The sequence below is a fragment of the Ursus arctos genome, unplaced genomic scaffold, assembly GCF_023065955.2.
Source record: "Ursus arctos isolate Adak ecotype North America unplaced genomic scaffold, UrsArc2.0 scaffold_12, whole genome shotgun sequence".
Taxonomy (NCBI): Eukaryota; Metazoa; Chordata; class Mammalia; order Carnivora; family Ursidae; genus Ursus; species Ursus arctos.
In genome coordinates, this window is record NW_026622786.1 from 52485015 (window position 1) to 52506016 (window position 21002).

Here is a 21002-nt window from a genome sequence, read left to right on the forward strand (position 1 = left end):
GAGAGATTATGTCAGCTGTTGGATATACAACTCCGGGGTTTAGAGAAGTCTGGGCTGGAGATAAAAATGTATGTCCACTGCCTACAAAAGGTATTTAAAGCCACGACGCAGCATGAGATCACCAAGTCAGTGAGGATAGATACAGAGGATAGGTTTTCATTGAATAAATGAAGTTTACTCCTTAACGTATGAGATACATATATATTTTTTTTCTATTAACTATAACTCAAATTAAATTTGTGAGGAAGTGTATTAATCCTGCAGCTTCTCATGCCACTAATTAGTCCTCAAAAATGTTTTATGTGACACCGTGCATTCATCTCTCACTGATGTGTCTTAGGGTCCCATCTTCAAATAGCCCGTGTATCTGCCCCGCAACCTTCAACTTCCCCTTACTAATAAGCTATAGAAAAAGAGGAGATAAATGCTGATATAGAATATGATAAGATGTGGTTCTCAACTGGAGAAACATAGGTGCAATTATGCTTTAAATTATTAAGTAATTATCCATCTAAGGTTGAATTGATGGTTTAGAGTTACACTGAGGATTAAAAAATGAAGGCAGAACTTTTGATTTCATAATCTCTAATAATTAATTAGAAAGTGTGTGAAACAGCTATAGTTATCCAGCTGTGATTACAAGATCATCAACAGTAAAGAGACACTGTGCAGAATTCAAGTGTGTTCTTCTTCAAATGTGTGATCTCAAGATTAGGACCACTTTGTCTACATGCCTAATACTGAACATGAATAACTATTTCAAAATGGTCATCTAGAAATTTTGTACTATGCCTGGTGAACAAAGAAGTTAAACGGAACTGGAATTCATTTTCTACAAAGTTACACTTTTAAAAAATGTAGGGAAAGTCCAAAATTTAAATTCTTCACCAACTTTAGTTCTTAAAAACAAACAAACAACAACAACAAAACCGACATTTGTTTTCTACTTCTTTCTGCAAAAGCAAGAAACGGGTAACTGCAGTGGAAATTTGTTAAGAGCCACTTTAGGAAACACAAAGGAGAAAATAACCTCCCAACTATAATGACTGGACAAGACTTTTTTTATTCACATTTAGCTAACAAAAAACATATAGGAAAGTTTGTTGTTGTTGTTTTAAATCTCAAAACAGGAGATGTTGTTTAAATATCAGGCGTAGGATTTCTAGGCGCATCCATTCTCAGCCCCAGAGGACAAATCTGAACACATCTAGTGTGCTTTCTAAATGAAAATGCACAGGTACAAACCCTTGGACCAGAGAAGTTTCCCTGGGAACTCTTTTTTTCTTATGGGCATTTTATGGTTACGTTGACATTAAATTTCTACTAAACTTTAACTTTATACTTAGTTGGGCAACACAAAGACGTAACTAGCTCAGTTTCTTTGTAATCTAGTTGCCTATATCCACCCGTAAGACATCAGATCTTCCACAAAAGTTTCATGCATAAGGAGGACACAGTATTAGTTAAGTAGTATTTTACATCAGTGCATTCTTTTCTGTAGTGCACAAAAAGACTCTTTAGAGTATGTCCAGCAGTTTTTTAAAGTGTCAAGTTTTCTCCCTTTTCCAATACAGCCATTATTGATGAACCATGGCCCGACACCCACGTCCACCCACGGGAGTGTGAGGCACAGCAAAGCTGTAATTAGGAACTGGATTCTTTCCAGTCTGCACATATCCCTGGACTGCTCCTCTTCAACCATATAGGCTCAATACTGATCACAGTCACGTGAAGATTATCCCAACAAAAACACTGGGAAAAATAATCTGCTAAAATTAAACATTTTAGTTTAATAATGTACATAAAAGTCTTTGTTAAAGTATAAATGACATGTTTTATTTAAAAAGTAATCATCCTCATCATACATATATAATTCCTTCTAAGGCAGTCTTGCAGCTCTTTCACATGGTGTTCGGGGTTATCATTGGCTCTATTCCAGAAGCACGGCCACTACAAAGCAGATTGTAATTCATGAGCTATTATACATTGGGATTTTTGCAAATAAGGTACTTCGTGAGGCAGTATGGGGAAAAAAATTTAAAACACACAACTTATATCCATTTACAGAAATAACAGTTCCCAGCTGTGAACTAATTACTATGCTTGGAAAATGCTAGCATCCTCATAAAAATCTGGTTAAATTATGGTGCAAAATCTGAATTTTTTGCCAACTTGGAAAAGGGCACATTTTTGTGATGTCTCCCAAGCATTTCCCTAAGAGCATAAGGAATGTTATTAATTTAATGAAACATTTCAGCCTCTAGAAGGGTCTTCATCAAGGGAATACCTCAGAGGCAAAGATTTCTTGAGGACTGTAAGAAAAATCTGTGGGTCCTAAGCGGAGGAAAAGAAACCACCATGAAAAGTACAACCAGCTGAGAACTCACCCGGAAGAAGGGATGAGAGATGAGAGGGTTGCCCCTAACCCAAATATTATTCTCCTCCTATAAACTGCTGGCAGGCTTTTTCCACTTTACTTTGAAACTCTGCCATTTTCTGTGAATGAGCCACTGGGTTCCAAGGCACTCCCTTGTAAAAATGCAGCTGCAGCCCAGCTTGGGAAGTGCATGGTGCTGGGGTTGCTGCGGGCATTGGTAAGAGTTCCAGGGGAGGGGGAGATGATCACAAGTCATCCTTTCTTTCTGGGAAGGAGTCTGACCAGCACTGCACCGGATCAGCCAGACTAAGACAACTGACCGGGGAAGGAGCAGAGAGGTGGGTGATCTGGACATGGGAGGAAGCCAGCAGGTGGCGCAGGCTGGGAGGAAGGCCCCGCATCAGGAGAGGAGGCTAGCAAAACTCAGAGGAAAGTACCTGGACCCCAAGGGCACTAGGGGATGGGAAGTGCTGCAAAAACGGTAGAAAGACCTTTGTTCTTAGGAAAAGAGGTGGAAATTTACACTTCCTTTCTCCACCCTGTTCATGCTACCCTGTTTCTGAGCCCCGAAACTCAGGCAGGTACCCTGAGCATTATAAGTCAACAACACGAGGGGTTAACCTGCCTCAGAAGGCTTGGCCTGGGAACTCAATCGCCAATCTCCCACTTTCCGTGGCAAAGTGTTTCAAAGTCCGCCTGTAAGCCAGCTGTCTGGAACATGATAGAGAATCCCTTCACAAGATTACTTACTTGTGAGCAATTCTTTGTGTATTCTCAGTTTTAGAATGTAATCAATGTGCTCTGAATCTCCAAAATATCTTCTAAGAAATACAGAAAAAAAACGAACCTTTCATAAGGAAAAAAATGCCCAACATTTGTGTCATCAAAAGGACACTTTTGTATTGTACGTTCATACACAATACTTCCTATCAACATTTATTACTTAATCGACACTTAAGCACTAAGAATAAATGTTCGTTTTCAGACACAGAGCAAATTCAACAATCTATCACTTCAATAAACCATTCCATTATTAGGAAATAGTTACAAATATTCTCTACGCAAGTACTTTATATCATTCCGGAAAACAATCAAGAGGCAAAGCTTTAAGGCTACATATTAAGGCTACCTTGGTTGTCTGAAATATGTATAAGTTAACAAAGATACTTCAGCAAAGAGGGAGTATAAATTAAAAACTACTTCCATTGTAGGAAAAGAAATACTATTACAAGCCAACAAGACATTCAAAATAGTATCTTAAAATGTATTGCTATTACTATATGGCAGGATAGAGTATTGCTCAAACTGCCCATTTCCGAACACCAGCAGAGTCTCACTTTTTTTCTTTTAAGCAAGGCTACATCAGAATAAAGACTTTTGAAATTTAACCTTCTTTTGTGTTAAAAGAGAAATTTATTACAATAAAACAAGTGCAAGTGTTATTAAAGATGCTGGTTAAAATTATAAAGTGTCTATATAATTTTTCTAGTATAAATATTGGAAGTAACATCAACAATTCTGTATGTACATAAAACTTTAAAAACATAAAATCATGCACAAGGCTGAAATATAACTGCACATTGTCCTTTTAGGTATCACCGTTCTCTTCTCCTGGTCCCAGATCATTCCAGAATATGAAAATACATACTAATTCCTCAGATTACAAACTTCAAATTTTCAGTGTTTTAAATGTATATCAGTTATTACACATTAACAATGCTTTGAAATCATTATATTCTCGCCAAGTGGTTCTAGTTCCCATATGTCCCTTTCTCAATAGATCTTGGACAAAAAGTTGAGCTAGAAAAACTGATTAGAGGAGCCAGTGTGACACATATTCCCAATGATTCATTTAAAAGTGACATAAAGGTGTTTTATGTATATATATAAAAAGACCTACAAGGCATGAGAGACAGTGAGTACATCAATATGTGAATAAAAGGAAGCAGCTCACCCTCTGCCTGCTTATTGGGCTCCATGATCTACAGATCGGAAGAGGCAGAGCCGTGAGGAAGTAAGGGCACATCAGAACTGCTGGGAGTGTGTGTGTCTGGGGCCTGGAGGTGGAGAGCATCACAGAGAACCAGCTGGGGAGAAGTGTGTGATTATAAAGGGAAATGAAACAGTATTACCTATCTGCTCTTGCCCACCCTGCTAAAGCAGGAACTGGGTCCAGCCTGGACTTCCTCGGTGCACCCCAGTGGGGCTCTGGGGTGACTGTGTTCCCCCAGCACTGTGCAAACAGCCACCGCTTTTCAGTGTGAAGACATCGCCGCACCCTACTGAGAATAAGTCCACAAACGTGAGGAACGAGATTATAGGTTTGGACATTTCACAGATACCAGAGACTGAACTAGGCCTCAACATGAAGACAGGGGAGACGATTTTTACAAATGAGCCGCTCACGCCCAGAGAGGTTAAGTATCTCAGCCAAAGGGAAGACTAGGAAGCTAGATGTGATGCTTATTCCTCTAGACAGCACTTATCACACTTTCACGTGCATATAAATCACTTGGGATCTCATCCAAAATGCAATGGGTCCATGGTGGGGCCTCTGATTCTGTACCTACTGGCTCCTAGGACAGGCTAGTGCTGGACGGACCACACTTTGAGACGCAAGAATCTACAACACAAAGAGGGAGCCACCTCCGTCTTTCTGGGCCACAAGCACATCTCGGAAGTCCAGGGCAGAACGTAGACTCGCTCCAGTGTTATCTGCCTACCCAAGCGCATCCCCAGGCAAAAGGTGCATTGCACGAGTGAGCAGCTATCTACAAGACCGTGCTAATGTATTTTCTGAGAGCACCATGACTATATGAACAGCCAAACAAATAACATAATTCAACTTGAGTAAATGGAGAGGTCTGCTTGCTGGAAAGAAAACTAATCTTTTTCTCATGTAGTCCTTCTTACAATGAACATGATATAAAGGTATAAAAAAAATAGCATATGAAATTTCATAGTAAAAGGCCACATGTGCACACAAATACATATAGTATGACTTCAAAGAAATAAAATGCATTTTATCAGAATAAAGTGCTACCACTGCTCCCAGCTAAAATCATCTCCTCTTCCAAATACAAGGAAAAAACCTTGAATTGTAAGGAAAATGACTGCGTTGCCTGCCAGCACAAGGCCACAGGCTCCCCACTTGATCTGAAACACAAGAAAAGAGGATTAAATCTTTACTTTCTTCATATTGCACTCTTTGAAAGTCTCTGTTATTTTCTGCATTAGAATCATCCAATGAAATATTACATAAAACTGCTAAAAGGCTTAATAATGTAACAGGCGGGAGACAGTGAACAATTCAGTAATTAGCCTAATTACTTCGTGAGCCTTGATAATTAAGTCTGTATCATCCTTATCATCTTCCCCATTAGACATATTTCTCGACTTGTTTTCAGTAGACGATGATTGCCTTAAGTAAAATACAAGCAGCCAGAATATAAAAGGTCCAATTATAATATTGGGTACTGAAAGTTCTATACCCATTGCCTTCTTTCAGGAAAATAGGAACTGGAGAGTTATGGATTGGTCTGTTTCTTTTTTAAGCTTTAAATAATAATCTGCATACAAATGAAAAGAGCTTTCCAGCTTGGCAGATGGTTCTACAGAGGCACAGCAGGGGATGAGAGTACCCTCTAGTGGGCATTTTTTGTTTTACTCTAACCAGTAGAAAGAAAACCTCAGTGAAAGGTTCTTCATAAAACATGATGCATAAAACAGAAATCCACAGGGCCAAACATAAGCAGCACTAGTCTAAGGCACAAGAAGAATAAGGTTGTGATGATTTTGCATTCAAAAACCTTCAACGCCTCTCTATTATCTAGATAGAGTTCAAACTGGCATGGCATTCAAGAGCCTGCCCAACTGGGCTTCACCGGCCTTTCTAGCCTTCTCACATCCTTTTGGCTCCATCATACTGAACTGTTCTTTATACCACATACTGCCTTTTCACTCTTGGGTGCCATTCCATATAACAGCCTTTCCTACTTTAATCAAAACCTTATTTATCCTTAGAGGCCTACATCAAATGCCAGTTGGAACTTCTCTCTTCCCAGTGCTCCTATGGTGTTGTGATCATGTTTCAATGATCACACATAATGCATTTCTAGTGTACTTACCCATCAGGCTAGTTTCTGTGCTCTCTGGAACACAGAGAGTATCTGGCTCCTATTCCTGGTATCTTACAAATAGCAGATGTTCCAAAGATTCAGTGCCCCAAGTAAGATATCCAATGCCCCAAATAAGAGTTTCATGAAATTGAAACAGTATGTAGTTAGGGGGAATAAAAGCAAGTAGGATGAAAGACTGTGAATGTCAAAGAAGTGAATAAATTATACCCACAATGTGTGTTTTGGAGACAAAAAGAAAAATTTTATATTATATTATATTATATTTATATTAGATAGCATCTATTCACTGTATCTTCTAGAGGCCATGTAGTTGTCCCTCAAAATATGCCTACTGTATTGGGCTGAAAATCATGTCCACGATCCTATCTGCAGAAGAAGAGTGTGATGTGATGTTCACTTCGGAACCAGAAAAGCACTGCTATCATTGTCTCCGTGGATCGCCCTAAGAGGTAATAAGGACGTAAGCACAGGTCCAGAAAATAGCTTAAAGTCGAAAAAGCACGAAATCACATGGTCTGGCTAAAAGCTGTGATGAGAAACAAAGAAAGCATTCTGAAAACATGGCCAAGACACTGACAGGGAGATCTACAATGGAAAAGAAACTAAAAACACGTCTGGATTTGAGTATTAAGCCTAAGCACTGGAAATGAAATTAATGTTTTGGACACAGGCCTTTGAAGTAAACTCAGCAACCACCAGGCAAAACAATAGAAAACAAAACTTACCACAGACACACGGGCAAGAATAACAGGAAATCCAAAGGCAGAGACAACAATTCCAGTAGTGAAAAAATATGCCAGCTCCCGGCAGGCACTACTTGTTGCGTCCGAGTCATAAGTTGCTCTTTTGGCAATGAAATGGGGGATGGGAGAGATGACGTGAAATATCAGGACAAACAAGGGCCAGTAAACGCTGTCAGGTGGACCCAGAAGAAACGCAAAAAGAAAAGTTACGGTTACATTTTGAAGACACGCTGCCATTTCAAAGTCAGAATTATCTTCAATGCCCAGGTCAAATAATCATTCATTTAATTGTCAATACTCGCCCATGAGATGATTTCTACCAGGAACAGGTAAGATGTAATGATTAAAAATTACTAGTCCATTAATATGCAGATAGTTTACATCATGTTAAAAAAAAACTACACAATGTGTAATCTAGAATCTTTATTTTTTGTTATTACTAAGATGTAATTTTTTTTAAAGATTTTATTTATTTATCTGACAGAGAGAGAGAGCACAAGCAGGGGGAGCTGCAGGCAGAGGGAGAAGCAGGCTCCCCGGTGAGCAGGGAGCCCCATGCGGGGCTTGATCCCAGGACTGAGCCACCCAGGCGCCCCGAGATGTAATTTCTTAAAGACAGAATCAAAGACAGAATCTTCATTTAGTGAAGATGACTTCACCTAATCATCTCTGCTTTCCCTACAGAACACAGTGCAGTGCCCTGAACACGCTAATTCAATAGAGATCTTTTGAGCATATGCATGTTAGAAACCCTTCAGTGGTTTAGAAAAACCCAGATTCCTTGCCCTGGCCTACAAAGCTTTACATGATCCATTCATTTCATGCCATCTTCTCTTCATTCACTCAGCCAGGAGCCACACCAGCCTTTTTTCTATTCCTTAAACACTCTGAGCTCATCCCTATCTTAAGGCTTCTGCACTAGCCAGGCTCTCGGCTTGGAATGCTCCCCCACCCCTCTTCTCATTGGCTTGCTCCTTCTTATGTAATCTAAACTGAGACGTCTCCTCCTCAAAGTGGCTTTCCCTGACCATTCAATTTTACTTACTTACTTATTATCTTTTATTGAAGTGTAGTTGACACACAATGCTACATTAGTTTTCAGGTGCACAACACAGTGATTCTACAAGTCTGTACATTATGTTATGTTCACAAGTGTAGCTACCACCTGTCTCCATACATCACTATTATGATACCACTGACTATATTCCCTATGCTGTGCCTTTTAACCCCGTGACAAATTCATTCCATAACTGGAAGCCTGCATCTCCCACTCCCCTTCACCCATTTTGCCCATTCCTCCTCCTCCCAACCCAACCATCAATTTGTTCTCTTCAATAAATGGTGGTAGGAAAACTGAATAGCAACAAGCATATGAATGAAACTGGATCACTTTCTTAAATCATATATAAAAATAAACTCAAAATGGATTAAAGACCTAAAAGTGGGGGCGCCTGGGTGGCGCAGTCATTAAGCGTCTGCCTTCGGCTCAGGGCGTGATCCCAGCGTTATGGGATCGAGCCCCACAGCAGGCTCCTCTGCTGGGAGCCTGCTTCTTCCTCTCCCGCTCCCCCTGCATGTGTTCCCACTCTCGCTGGCTGTCTCTGTCAAATAAATAAATAAAATCTTTAAAAAAAAAAAAATTAAAAAAAAAAAAAAAGACCTAAAAGTGAGACCTGAAAGCATAAAACTCCTGGAAGAAAACACAAGCAATAACTCTGACATCAGCCTTAGTAACATTTTCCTAGCTATATCTCCTCAGGCAAGGCAAACAAAAGCAAAATTAAACTACTGGGACGACGCTAAAATAAAAAGCTTTTGCACTGCGAAGGAAACCATTAATAAAATAAAAAGGCAACCTACTGAATGGGAGAAGATATTTGCAAATGATATATCTGGTAAGATGTTAATATCTTAACTATATAAAGAACTTACACAACTCAACACCAAAAAACCTCCAAATAATCCAATTTAAAACAGGCAGAGGACCTGAACAGATATTTTTCCAAAGAAGAAATACAGATGGACAAGACACACATGAAAAGATGCTCAGCATCACCCAACATCAGGGAAATACAAATCAAAACCACGGTGAGATATCACCTCACACCTGTCAGAAAGGCTAGTATCAAAAAGACAAGATATAACAAGTATTGGCAAAAATGTGGAGAAAAGGGAACCCTCGTGCACTGTTGGTAGGAATGCAAATTGGTGCAACCACTGTGGAAAACAGTATGGAGGGTCCTTAAAAAAAAAATTAGAGTTACCATATGATCCAGTAATTCCACTACTTGGTATTTACCCAAAGAAAACAAAAAAACACTAATTTGAAAAAGATACATGCATATCAATGTTCACTGCATCATTATTTACAATAGCAAGGATACAGAAGTAACCCAAAAGTCCATCAACAGATGAAGAGATAAAGAAGATACGGGAGATAGACACACACACACAAACACATAAACACAGTGGAGTATTACTCAGCCATAAAAAAGAATGAGCTCTTGCATTTGTGATGACATGGATGGACATAGAGGACATCATACTAAGTGAAATAAAACTGACCACCCATTTTAAATACTTCAAGTTATCCTTAAGCAAATCACCCTCTTAACTTTTTGTACAGCACTTACTCCTATGTGATATTTCCTTGTTATGAGAACAACAATCTAATTTGTCTTAATCAATCACCGTTTATCCCCACGGCCTAGAATGAGGTATTCCATTAATACTTATTGAAGAAATAAAATGAATTTTAAGTATGAAAGTTCTAAAAATAAATACGCTTACTAGCAAAAATTTTAGATAGCCTTTATTATAAGAGGTGACAATAATACTGTACGCAAATTTTAATGTTCTGCATTTATTACAAATTGCCCTCTGTTTTTCAATTATATTTTCTCTGTAACTACTTCAAAAATGTGTTTCTCCATCACGTAGATGTTTATTACGCTTCATTTCTTGAGGGGAAAAAAAGCACAGTCTCTACTCACGTTTATATATTCACATCACAGAAGGACGTATCACCACAACACAGAGCCACCCTGATAGCCAGCACCTCTAAGCAGAAGTTGTGGCAAAGCTATACAGTGAAGAAAGCTTATTTCGGCCACAGATCTAGGAGTGCAGGACGGTAACCAGAAAGCAAGAAGGGAAAGGGCCCTTCATCAAGAGGACTCAGGATATAAACAGTGAATTCTAAGTCCTAATTTCACAAACTATAGGAATTTGTGTGTGTCCTAAACAGTATGCGTGAAGGGGCCTTTAGAGATTCTCTAGTTCAAAGCCCTTATTTTACCAGTGAGGAAACGGAGATACAGTCTGCAATAGATCCAGCTGTGACCTGACACGCCCACAGCCAGGAGCTCTTAATTCTTCCAAGCACACAGTGAGAGTTTTCTGTAAAACAATGTAGGAGACCACGTTCCCATTCGCAGTAAGCCATCAATATTCTACTCCAAGAACCGTTAATACAGAAGCAACCTTGTTTATACACAAACTTTAAATATTAAATGTTAACTATTCAGAAAACATGTAGGTCAGACATTGGCCAACTTTTTCTGCAACGACCAAACAGTAAATATTTTAGACTTTGCAAGCCGCAAGCGCTCTCTCTCAACTACTCTGCCCCTGTAGTATAAAAGTACCCAAAGACAGTACATAAACGAGTGTCGCTGAGTTCCAATAAAATGTTAATTACAAAAATAGGCATCAGTCCTTGTCTGGCCTGTGCACCAGTTTGCTGACTCCTAATGTAGACGATAATCCTGGGTCACCATCGTTAAGATATAAAACTGACTTCTTAGCAGCATTGTCCACAATAGCTAAATCGTGGAAGGAGCCGAGATGCCCTTCAACAGATGACTGGATTAAGAAGTCGTGGTCCATATATACAATGGAATATTACTCAGCTATCAGAAAGAACGAATTCTCAACATTTGCTGCAACATGGACGGCACTGGAGGAGATAATGCTGAGTGAAATAAGTCAAGCAGAGAAAGACAAATATGATTTCTCTCATCTATGGAACATAAGAACTAGGAAGATCGGTAGGGGAAGAAAGGGATAAAGAAAGGGGGGGTAATCAGAAGGCGGAATGAAACATGAGAGACTATGGACTATGAGAAACAAACTGAGGGCCTCAGAGGGGAGGGGGGTGGGGGAATGGGATACGCTGGTGATGGGTAGTAAGGAGGGCATGTATTGCATGGTGCACTGGGTGTTATACGCAACTAATGAATCATCGAACTTTACATCAGAAACCAGGGATGTACTGTATGGTGACTAACATAATATGATTAAAAAAATCATTTAAAAAAATTAAATAAATAAATAAATAAATATTTTTTAAAAAAACTGATTTCTTTGTCGTAGCAGTAATGGCTCATTTTTTTTAACCTTACAGAGATCACAGAGAATTAAAACACTTGAATTTAGAGTTGGTTACAGAATAATGGTCAAGAGATTCAGAACATGAGTCCAATCTGAACATGAGTCACTTAAGGCTGCGTGATTTGGGTTAAGTCTTTAACCACTCTGGACTTTGGTTCCCCAGCTAGAAATGAGGATAACTTATATCCTTAAAGCTAGACTCAGGTAATAGCTGCAAATGCTCTGCTTATAACTGGCTCCCTCTTGTGTGCAGACAATTTCTGTGATAGTTGGCCAGAACTGGGGTGAGAGATTTTGTTTTGTTTTGTTCTTTAAGATTTTATTTATTTATTATAGAGAGAGCAAGCAAGAGAGCACAAGTGGGGGGAGGAGCAGGAGAGGGAGAAGCAGACTCCCTACTGAGCAGGAAGCCCGACGTGGGGCTCGATCCCAGGACCCTGGGATCATGACCTGAGCCGAAGGCAGATGCCCAAATGACTGAGCCATTGAGGCCCTGGGGTGAGAGATTTGAACTCATCAATGTCCTACCGACTCACTCTAGTTGGTTTAAGTTAGTTCCATCATCTTCTGTGCAGTTAGTTGCTCAAGCCAATCACCTGGGAGGCATCCCCAAACCCTTTCCCCTTGCTGAACCCTAACATCAGTTAACAAAACCTGTTAGTTCTGCCACTTGGATCTCTCTCCTTCCTTTCTTTCCATTGCTACTGCCATGGCCCTACGTTTTGCTTGATTTATGAGAGCAGTGCACTGCTACTCGTCCTGACTGCACTCTCAGCACTTTGCTACCCACGCTCACATTTGGGCCAGACTGACCTTCTTAAAAGATAAACTCCCTCAACCTCCGAACCTATTCTTGAGGTATTTCTCCAGCTCCTATTGCCTGAAGCACACAGTCGCACTTCCTTTACATGGCATACAGTGCCCCAAAGACTGACTTGACTCTACATCCTTGACCAACCTTTCTTCTGCCCATCCCAGCTACACTCTATGCTCTACCATATTGAACAACATGCAGTTTCCTCCACAGTCTACAGGCTCTCATGTCTGTGGGCCTCAGCATAGGACTTTCCTACTGCCCGAAGTCCTCTTTCCTCAGTTATCTCCATGGCCTGCTTCCTTATTTCCTTTACGTTTCTGTTCACATGCACCCTCTGAGAGGGCCTGCCCTGACCACTCTCTCCTGGGTATCTGTGCCCTTTATCCTTTATTCTTCCTAACACTTCTACCACGGATAGAATGGACATTTTTGAATCTGTTTATTGTCTGTCTCCCCCGCTGAAATATACACTCTAAGAAAGCATGCCCTTGGTTCTCTTATTTCTTAATCCTCCGTTCCCATAATGGCGGCTGGTACATGGTAAGTACTCGAGCAATAGCTGCTGCATAAAGAAATTTTGTTGAATGCTCCCTCTACCTGGAATGCCCTCCCCTAACTCATCAGCCCCACAAAGTCTTACTCAGGCACCACGTCTCGGCTTTAAGAGCACTGCTTCTCTACAGCCCTCCCTGACTCTCCCAGGGAGACTCAAATAGGCCTTCTCAAAGCGCTCAGTGTACTTTGCACTCAACTCCACTACAGATCAGCTGGATCGCAGGCTGCCTGCCTCGCAGGCGCAACTAGAACTGTAAGCTCCTCGACAACAGGACTGTGTCTCTTCATTCTTGTAGCCCCAGCTGGTCCAGAGTAGGTGCTCCGTCAATGCTTACTAAATGAAAACAGCAAGTTTAAAAAGAGCTTTTCTCTGTACAAATACAACTGCCCCATAAAGGGACCTGGACTTCACTAATTCATTGGTGAGAGCTTGGTGCTAGGCCGACGAAACTTACCAACACTCATACTAATGGTGACGAAGGCATAAAAACAAGAATAGTTCTTTTTGAGATGATAACTTACCCATAATCCTCTAAGGCACATCCCAGCATGAGAAAAGTCAGCCCAATAGCTCCACTGAAGGATAATGCCACGAGAGCTGTGAAAAATAAAACCAAGAATTAAAGGTCCCACATCAGTGGTTGCCAGGAGCTAGGGGAGGAGGGGAGGAATGGGGAGTGCCTATTAATGGGTATGGAGTTTCTTCTGCAGGTGATGAAATGTTCTGGAATTAACTATAGTGATGGTTGCACAACCGTGTGAATACACTAAAAACCACAGAATTTTACACTTTTTTAAAGATTTTACTTATTTGACAGAGAGAAAGAGCGTACAAGCAGGGGGAGGGGCAGGCAGAGGGAGAAGGAGAAGCAGGCTCCCTGCTGAGCGGAGAGCCCAACATGGGGTTAGATCCCAGGACCTTGGGATTATGACCTGAGCTGAAGGCAGATGCTTAACCAACTGAGCCACCCGGGCACCCCGAATTTTACACTTTAAAAGGGTTAATTTTATGGTATGTGATTTATATCTCAATAAAAACATTCAATTAAGGAAAGAATTAAAAGGCTCCTAATTTAAGCAAAGATAGTAATTTACTTATTTCATGAGCAGATGTCACATTTGACTGGCAAATGACTGCCTATGTCCACCACTTTAAAATCATTAGGTGAGAAAGGTCTCAAGTATTTCCCAACTCCTATCTAATATATAAATTCCCTCTATTCGTCACAAGAGGCCAGTCAGCCTGTCTGCACAGCTCCAGAGAAGGGAACTCAATACCGCCTGAGGCAGATCATCTCCTGACAGTATCCAAATGCTGAAAATCTTTTAAATTATATCCAAAACTGCCTCGCTGTAATATATATACCCTTGGATCATTCTGCCTCCCCCAACCACAGTACTTCAAGTATTTGAAGACTGCTTTCATGTTTTCATAGAAAATGATTCCCAACCAGTATCCATGGAATAAAATATTTATTCCCTGCATCTGTTTAACACTAATCTCTGAGGGGGTAGGAACATATTTGTCCTTGTCACGTTGCCGAGTGGGAGACAGAGTATCAGGGCTGTTAAAAAGTCTTGAACTCTCAGTCACCAACAGGGGTTCATATCTTAACACTGCCACCAACTGGTTGTGTGACCTTGGAGAGAAGCTGAACCTCTTTCAATCTGATTTCTCACCTGTGAAATGGGAATAATGGTGCCACCTTATCATGAAGCTTATGGGGAAGTAAAGGAAATAATCCAGGTGAAGTGTTTGGCAAAAGGAGGTGCTCCATAAATAAATGTTGCCTGATGAAGGCATCTGCTCATTTTAGCAACGTTCTTTGCTAAAGGTACAACCCCAAAGCACAGGACACAATTTAGCCAAATTTTCTTCTAAAAAATTCATAATGCTCAAAATTATTCAATAACTTAACATTTTGGTTGCTTCCTTTTAAGAGATTTGGGGAGACTGTTTTATAAGAAGATGCCAAGGTGCTTTTTAAAAACATCTGCAAGTATACAGACATTAGTGGACAAGGAAAGACTGTCAATTTTAATTTTTATATTTTTCCATGTAGCACATGTCACTTTTTAAAGAAAAACTTACAAAATTAACTTTTCACATATTGTTTCATTACAGATGATCTTTTCCCCGCTGGCACTGTCCCTTCCCTGTGCCTGACGATCTGCATCAGTCCCTGCTGTAGAGGGTTCAAAGCTAGGAACCATAGACGTCTTCCTTCTGTTCGGTGACACTGATCTCTCAAGGCTCACGAATGTACCTCCAGTGGATTCTTTTTTTTTTCCCATTGGGAATTACATCATCTGCCATCTTTTAAAGTTGGACCTAACCAGGAATCCAAGTCCATTTCTTTCCACTGTACACTTCTGCTGACATTGCATTCAGCCCAAAGCTCCCTGGTATCACAAGGGCTCAGCCACATCTGATGCTGCAGCCCAGAATGGGTCCTAAAAACTAGGCCTGCACCTCGTACTCCACTCTGGACTTCACTGCCTGAGTAGCCAACAAGGACCACAAATTCAACATACGAAAACTGAAACATCCCACCCTCTCCTTCCAAACGCACTTCTTCCCTTTAAGTTCTATCTTGTTCTTCTTTTTTTAAGATTTTAGGGGTGCCTGGGTGGCTCAGTCATCAAGCATCTGCCTTTGGCTCAGGTCATGATCCCAGGGTCCTGGGATCGAGCCCCACGTCGGGCTCCCTGCTCAGCGGAAAGCCTGCTTCTCCCTCTCCCTCTGCTTGTGTTCCCTCTCTCGCTGTGTCTCTCTCTGTCAAATAAATAAAATCTTGAAAAAAAAAAAAGATTTTATCTATTTATTTGACAGAGAGACAGAAAGAGCACAAGCAGGGGGAGCAACAGGCAGAGGGAGAGGGAGAAACAGGCTCCCCACTGAGCAGAGAGCCCAATGTGAGGCTTGATCCCTGGGATCATGACCTGAGCCAAAGGCAGACGCTTAACAAACTGAGCCACCCAGGCATCTCTTTAAGTTCTATCTTGAAAGACCACCCAACACTATTATCACACTCTTAGAGAAAATCAGCAAGTCAAGGTGACTCAATCTCCCAGATGTCACTCAAACCTACTGCTATAGACTGAATGAGTGGGTGCCCTCCCCAAATTCATGTTAAATCCTAGAGCCAATGTGATGGTATTTGAAGCTTCTGGGAGGTGATTAGGTCATGAAGGAGGAGCCCTCATGGATGGGATTAGTGCCTTCACCTCACATGAGGACACCGTGAGAAGACGACTGTCTATGAATCATGAAGCAGACATTCACCAGACCCTGAATCTGTTCGCACCTTGATCTTGGACTTCTCAGGATCCAGGACTGAGAAATAAACGTTTGCTATTTAAGCTATCCAGTTTCTGGCATTTTGGTTAGAGCAGCCCGAAAGGATTGAGATGTCCACCCTCTTCAACTGAACCCTCCGCTACTGCCCTGTGCAGGCCCTCATCATCTCACACCTGCCTCCAACTGTGACTCTTCCAATCCATCCTCCACGTAGCAGACAGTGATCTCTCAAATAAACAGAGATGGTGTCACCCCTTCACAGCTGCTCTCACAGCCTACGAGTTGTCTGGCACATGTTCTCTCCACTTGGAAAAAACTCCGTCCTTGCTCCATCCTTAGTAAGCCTTTACCTTACTGACCTTTTTAGACTCAATGCAAAATTGCCTCTTTTGTGAAAGCAGTCCTCTTTCTCCCAGGAGCAGGGTCCAGTAATCCCATCTGCATTCCTTTCCTGGGGCTGCTATTAACAATGTACTACAAAGTGAACCCTTTAGAACCATGGAAGTTTATTTTCTCACAGTTCTGGAGGCTTGGTGTCTCTAATCAAGATGCTGACAGGCTCATGCTTCCTCTGAAGGTTCTAAGGCAAGATCTTCCCTTGCTTTTTCCTAACTCCTGGTGGTCGCTGGCAATCTTTGGTGCTTCTTGGCATCTACCTGCATCATTCCCGTTTTCGCTTCTGTTTCCATGTGGTGTTCTCCCTATGTCTCTACACGCAAATTTCCTTTTTTATAAGGACACCAGTCATTGGATTAGGGCACATTCTAATCCAATACCATCTTAATTTGGTAACATCTGCCAAGACCCTATTCCCAAATAAGGTCAGATTCACAGGTACTGAGGAGTTAGAACTTGACCATATCTTTTGAGGGATACAATTCAATCCACAACATCATCTCTGTGCTCCTCCTGTCATCCAAGCACATCTTGGACACTTCAATAGTAATATAATTATTTCCAGTTCTGTCACCCCAAAATTACTTTTATCTTTTTATCCCAAGTCATAGGCATACAGTAGTCCCTCAATAAAAGGTGAACTACCTGTAAAATGCTTCTTTCCCTTAGTCCTTTTCCATTTCATAGTCTATCTTCCTTTTCACTACATCACAATTTCTAACACATTCACACATAACCATTTTTATTATTTGATAGTTTGGGGGCATGACTAAACAGCACAGTGCAGTACTGAGATACTACTTGTCACCTGTTTTCTGCATTGGCTTCAAATGGACATGTTACACACTGGACACCATCCACGTAAATCGTATTTACTAAGCTGATATAAAAGTCATTCAGAAAGAATGATAAAATGTATCTGCCGCTAACAGCTCACATACTCACATACATTTCAGATTGCCCACACATGCGACATGCGTGCAAATATACTCTATACATGTTTACAGGAGATGTTGATTAACTGGGAAGATCCTTGGGTACAAATTCCAAAGAGGACAGTAATTCCAACATAGAAACAAGTTACACTACTCTATTCAAACATTAGAAATCGAATGGTTTCCCACCAAAATAACAAGAAGGCTTCCAATAGCCTCTCCCACCGCAGCTATCTCCCATTTCTCTAAAGGCATACAGATAGGGGAAGCGGTGTTCTTGGTACCCCCTTTTTGAACTGCCCCATTCAAAAACACACATTTCGCAAACACTACTTTCTTGTCTGTCCATATACACTAAAGAAAGTAGCGATAACATTCCACCTAATCTATTCTCCACAACTGCGAGAAATACAGAATTTCTGGGGGCTTTCCGTTGCCTGCAGTCAACTCTGTTCAACTCGAAAAATCATCAGTACCGAGAAGATTAAGAGCCCCGGTACTTTAAGAGCCGAGAAGACTAGAGACAATGGCTGCTCTGGAGGAAATGGGAAACTGCGGAGCTGCAGGAAGAGGGAGGAGACGCGTCGGGGTGGACATGTCAGGAAGTGGAAACCCAGTCTGTTTAAAACTCGGCAGAGGTGGGGGCGGGGGGGCCGCTCCGAGGAACTGAGGAGCCGGGAGGTGATGCTCCTGGGCTAGCCCGGGTGTCCCAGGAAGGCACTGCTCCGGACTCCACCTGGAAGGCCCCGGAGAGCGGGGCAAGAGCGTGAAGAGCAGTGAGATTCCACCCGCACCCCGCGGGGCGAAGGGAGAGGGCGAACGCCTACCGCCCCGGAGAGGCGGGGAGGGCGGTGGGCCAAAGGATGCCGTCCCTCGCCCACGCGCTGAAGGAGCAGCTCCAGGCTTAGCCCGGGACGGAGGCGACACCCCACCGCAGGACCAGGGAGCGAGTTGGGGGGGGGGCCACGGATATACCTTTAACACCCGCCATGTCTCCTGAGCTGGGGCCGCGGCTGCTTCCGGCTTCCTGCCACAGCCCGGCTGCCTCCCAGACCCGGCCCCGCACCGCACAGCAGGCCCTGAACCCGCCCCTTCACGCGGAGCCCTGCCCGTGCCTGTCCCGATCCGCCCCGCCCCGCCACGCAGAGCCCCGCCCCTGCTTATCCAAGATCCGCCACGCAGAGCCCCGCCCCCGCCGATCCCGATCCTCCCCGCCCCGCCACCCAGAACCCCGCCCCTGCTGATCCAAGATCCGCCACGCTGAGCCCCGCCCTTGCCAGTCCTGATCCTCCCCTCCCGGACACGCACAGCCCCGCCTCTGTTTGTCCCGGATCCGCCACGCAGAGTCCCGCCCATGCCAGTCTCCTGTGGGTTCCAAGTTCACTCCAAACACGCACAGCCCAACCGCTGGGGTCTCGATCTCTCCCCGCCTCGCCACTCAGAGCCCCGCCCCCGCCGGTCCCGATCGCCTCTCCCCGTCCACTCAGAGCCGGATCCCTGCTGGTCCCAAGCTCACTCCCGCCACGCAGAGCCCCGCCCGCGCCACGCGAAGCCCCGCCCAGCTCGTCCATAACCCCGCCTCCAGCGCGCAGAGTTCCGCCCCATCCCGTGATCCAGGTCCTGGATCCCACCCTGGAAAGCCACTCTCAGCGTGTAAACCCGACCTTGCGCCTGGAGCCCTCCTCCTAGATCCTGAGCCCTACGCGTAATCCCCTAACCTGCCACACGTTCAATCCAATCCGTCGGCTGGGGCCTCGGCTCCTCCCGCACCGCTGAATCCGCGCGCATGCCAAGACACTCCAGCGCAGCCAACCCAGCACAGGTCCAGCGCAACCAAGATCCACAATTGCGGTTCCTGGCTGCAAGGAATCTCTGCCCGACGGTGGAGAATGAGAAAGAGGGGAGAGGGAAGGAAGGGACACCCGCTTACCGGGCAGCATTATTCTCTTGAGCCCAGGCGTGCTTGTGTGTGGGCGGGTCTGCGTTTACCTCGCTGTGACTGCTGCTGAGTGGGACATGGGAGCACCAGGGAAAAGGCCCAGAGGACACATCCCTTCTGAAGATCTTGGCAGTTACATGGACTTGCCCGGCTTAATACTAACTTCAACACTTTTCAAACACTCGTTTTCTCCCTTCCACCCTGGCTTATTTAGAGAGACAAAGACCAATAACCTCTTTTGCACCTGAAACTTTCATGAACCTTTAAATAACTATGATTCTTACACCTTAGGACCCCAAGTCTGCGGGTAACCAAGGCCAGTTTAAACCGCATGGGGCCATTTTGTACTTACTATTCCTCACAGGAATGGAGAGCTTTGTCTTGGTGGGGCCAATCTGAAAGAGACCTTAAGAGCCATTTGACCCAGTGCTTTATTTTACCTTTATGGAAAGAGGCTCAGAAAAGGTAGGACTTGCCAGCTTTTTGGAGGTTGGATTACAGGCCACTTAGCCTCATTGTAGCTGAGAACTACTGCCCCTTTTCTATTGCTTTTTCTTAATTTTCAAAGAGACTGAAAGATAAAGGAGTTCCCCTGGCTGCCTGAGAAATACCAATTCTCACCACCACGACCTTTCCGGATCCCCATTCAGTTTACCTTTTCAAAACTGTACTATGAATGTATTATTGTCTCAACACATGCTTATTTGTGAATTTGTTTTTCTAGCCCCTCCCATTTCTCCTCATAGATGTAAGCTACGCTCATTAAAAACATTGTGTTGCTAATACCTGGCTCACTGCAGACTCTTGCAGATCAGAATTACACTGCTGTGCTTTGTAGCCTGCAATCTACTCAAGATTGTTGAGAATGTCTTTTTCCCTCTTTTGAGTATCATATTCTTTCTAATACCTGTTAAAGCATTCAGGGGAAACTGTCTATCTGCCAGCCATTCGCTGGAAGCCTGTCCTTTTTAGCTCCTTTACTATAATGCCAAGCTGCTCTCATGAGAAAGTTCAGACTTTTTGCCCCTTAATTGATTAGGGTTTTCTTTGGAGTCAAATCTTCCCATTTCCCTTTCTATTCCTGGGCACCCAGCAAGTGTCTGAAAAGCCATAAACAAAGGTTTGCTGGAGCCTTCCAAGTCAGCCTGAGGACAGTCCCACAGAAGGGAAGTGATTTTGGAGAAAAGTGACATTACCTCAGAGGTACAGCTTGGTTGGAGTGCCTTAAGCTTAGCAGTAAGAAATTGAAAGATGGTGAGAAGCAAAAAGATGAGGTGTTTGCTCAGGGAATCAGAAAAATGCAGAGACAGTATTCATCTCTAAATTAGGCTTCTGGAACTAATTTCTAAGTATGTGTGGGAGGTGGTGGGGGTGGGGTAGGGAAGACTTCCCACACAACACCAAGCAA

At 42.9% G+C, this 21002-nt stretch overlaps 1 protein-coding gene across 3 annotated transcripts; it reads right to left on the reverse strand.

Moving 5' to 3' along the window:
- Positions 1-1810: 1810 nt before the first annotated feature.
- On the reverse strand, positions 1811-19078 carry LEPROT (leptin receptor overlapping transcript). Of its 3 annotated transcripts, none has more exons than XM_044383771.3 (4): positions 18964-19078; positions 13546-13621; positions 7242-7428; positions 1811-5533 (listed from the first exon to the last, which is right to left on the reverse strand). In XM_044383771.3, the coding sequence occupies exons 2-4, from the start codon at positions 13572-13574 to the stop codon at positions 5417-5419; spliced, it is 333 nt and encodes a 110-aa protein (XP_044239706.1). In that variant the 5' UTR covers positions 13575-13621; positions 18964-19078; the 3' UTR covers positions 1811-5416. The 3 variants fall into 3 exon arrangements, with proteins under 3 accessions (XP_044239706.1, XP_026353683.1, XP_057166580.1); XM_026497898.4 differs by lacking the exon at positions 18964-19078 and adding an exon at positions 18631-18792; XM_057310597.1 differs by lacking the exon at positions 18964-19078 and adding an exon at positions 18631-18777 and having other exon boundaries at positions 1811-7428.
- Between the last annotated feature and the right edge of the window lie 1924 nt (positions 19079-21002).

Coding starts and splice junctions, on each gene's coding strand:
- LEPROT (XM_057310597.1), bottom strand. Junction 7,429..13,545: donor TGTGCCTTAGAGGATTATGG/GTAAGTTATCAT, acceptor TCCACCTGACAG/CGTTTACTGGCCCTTGTTTG.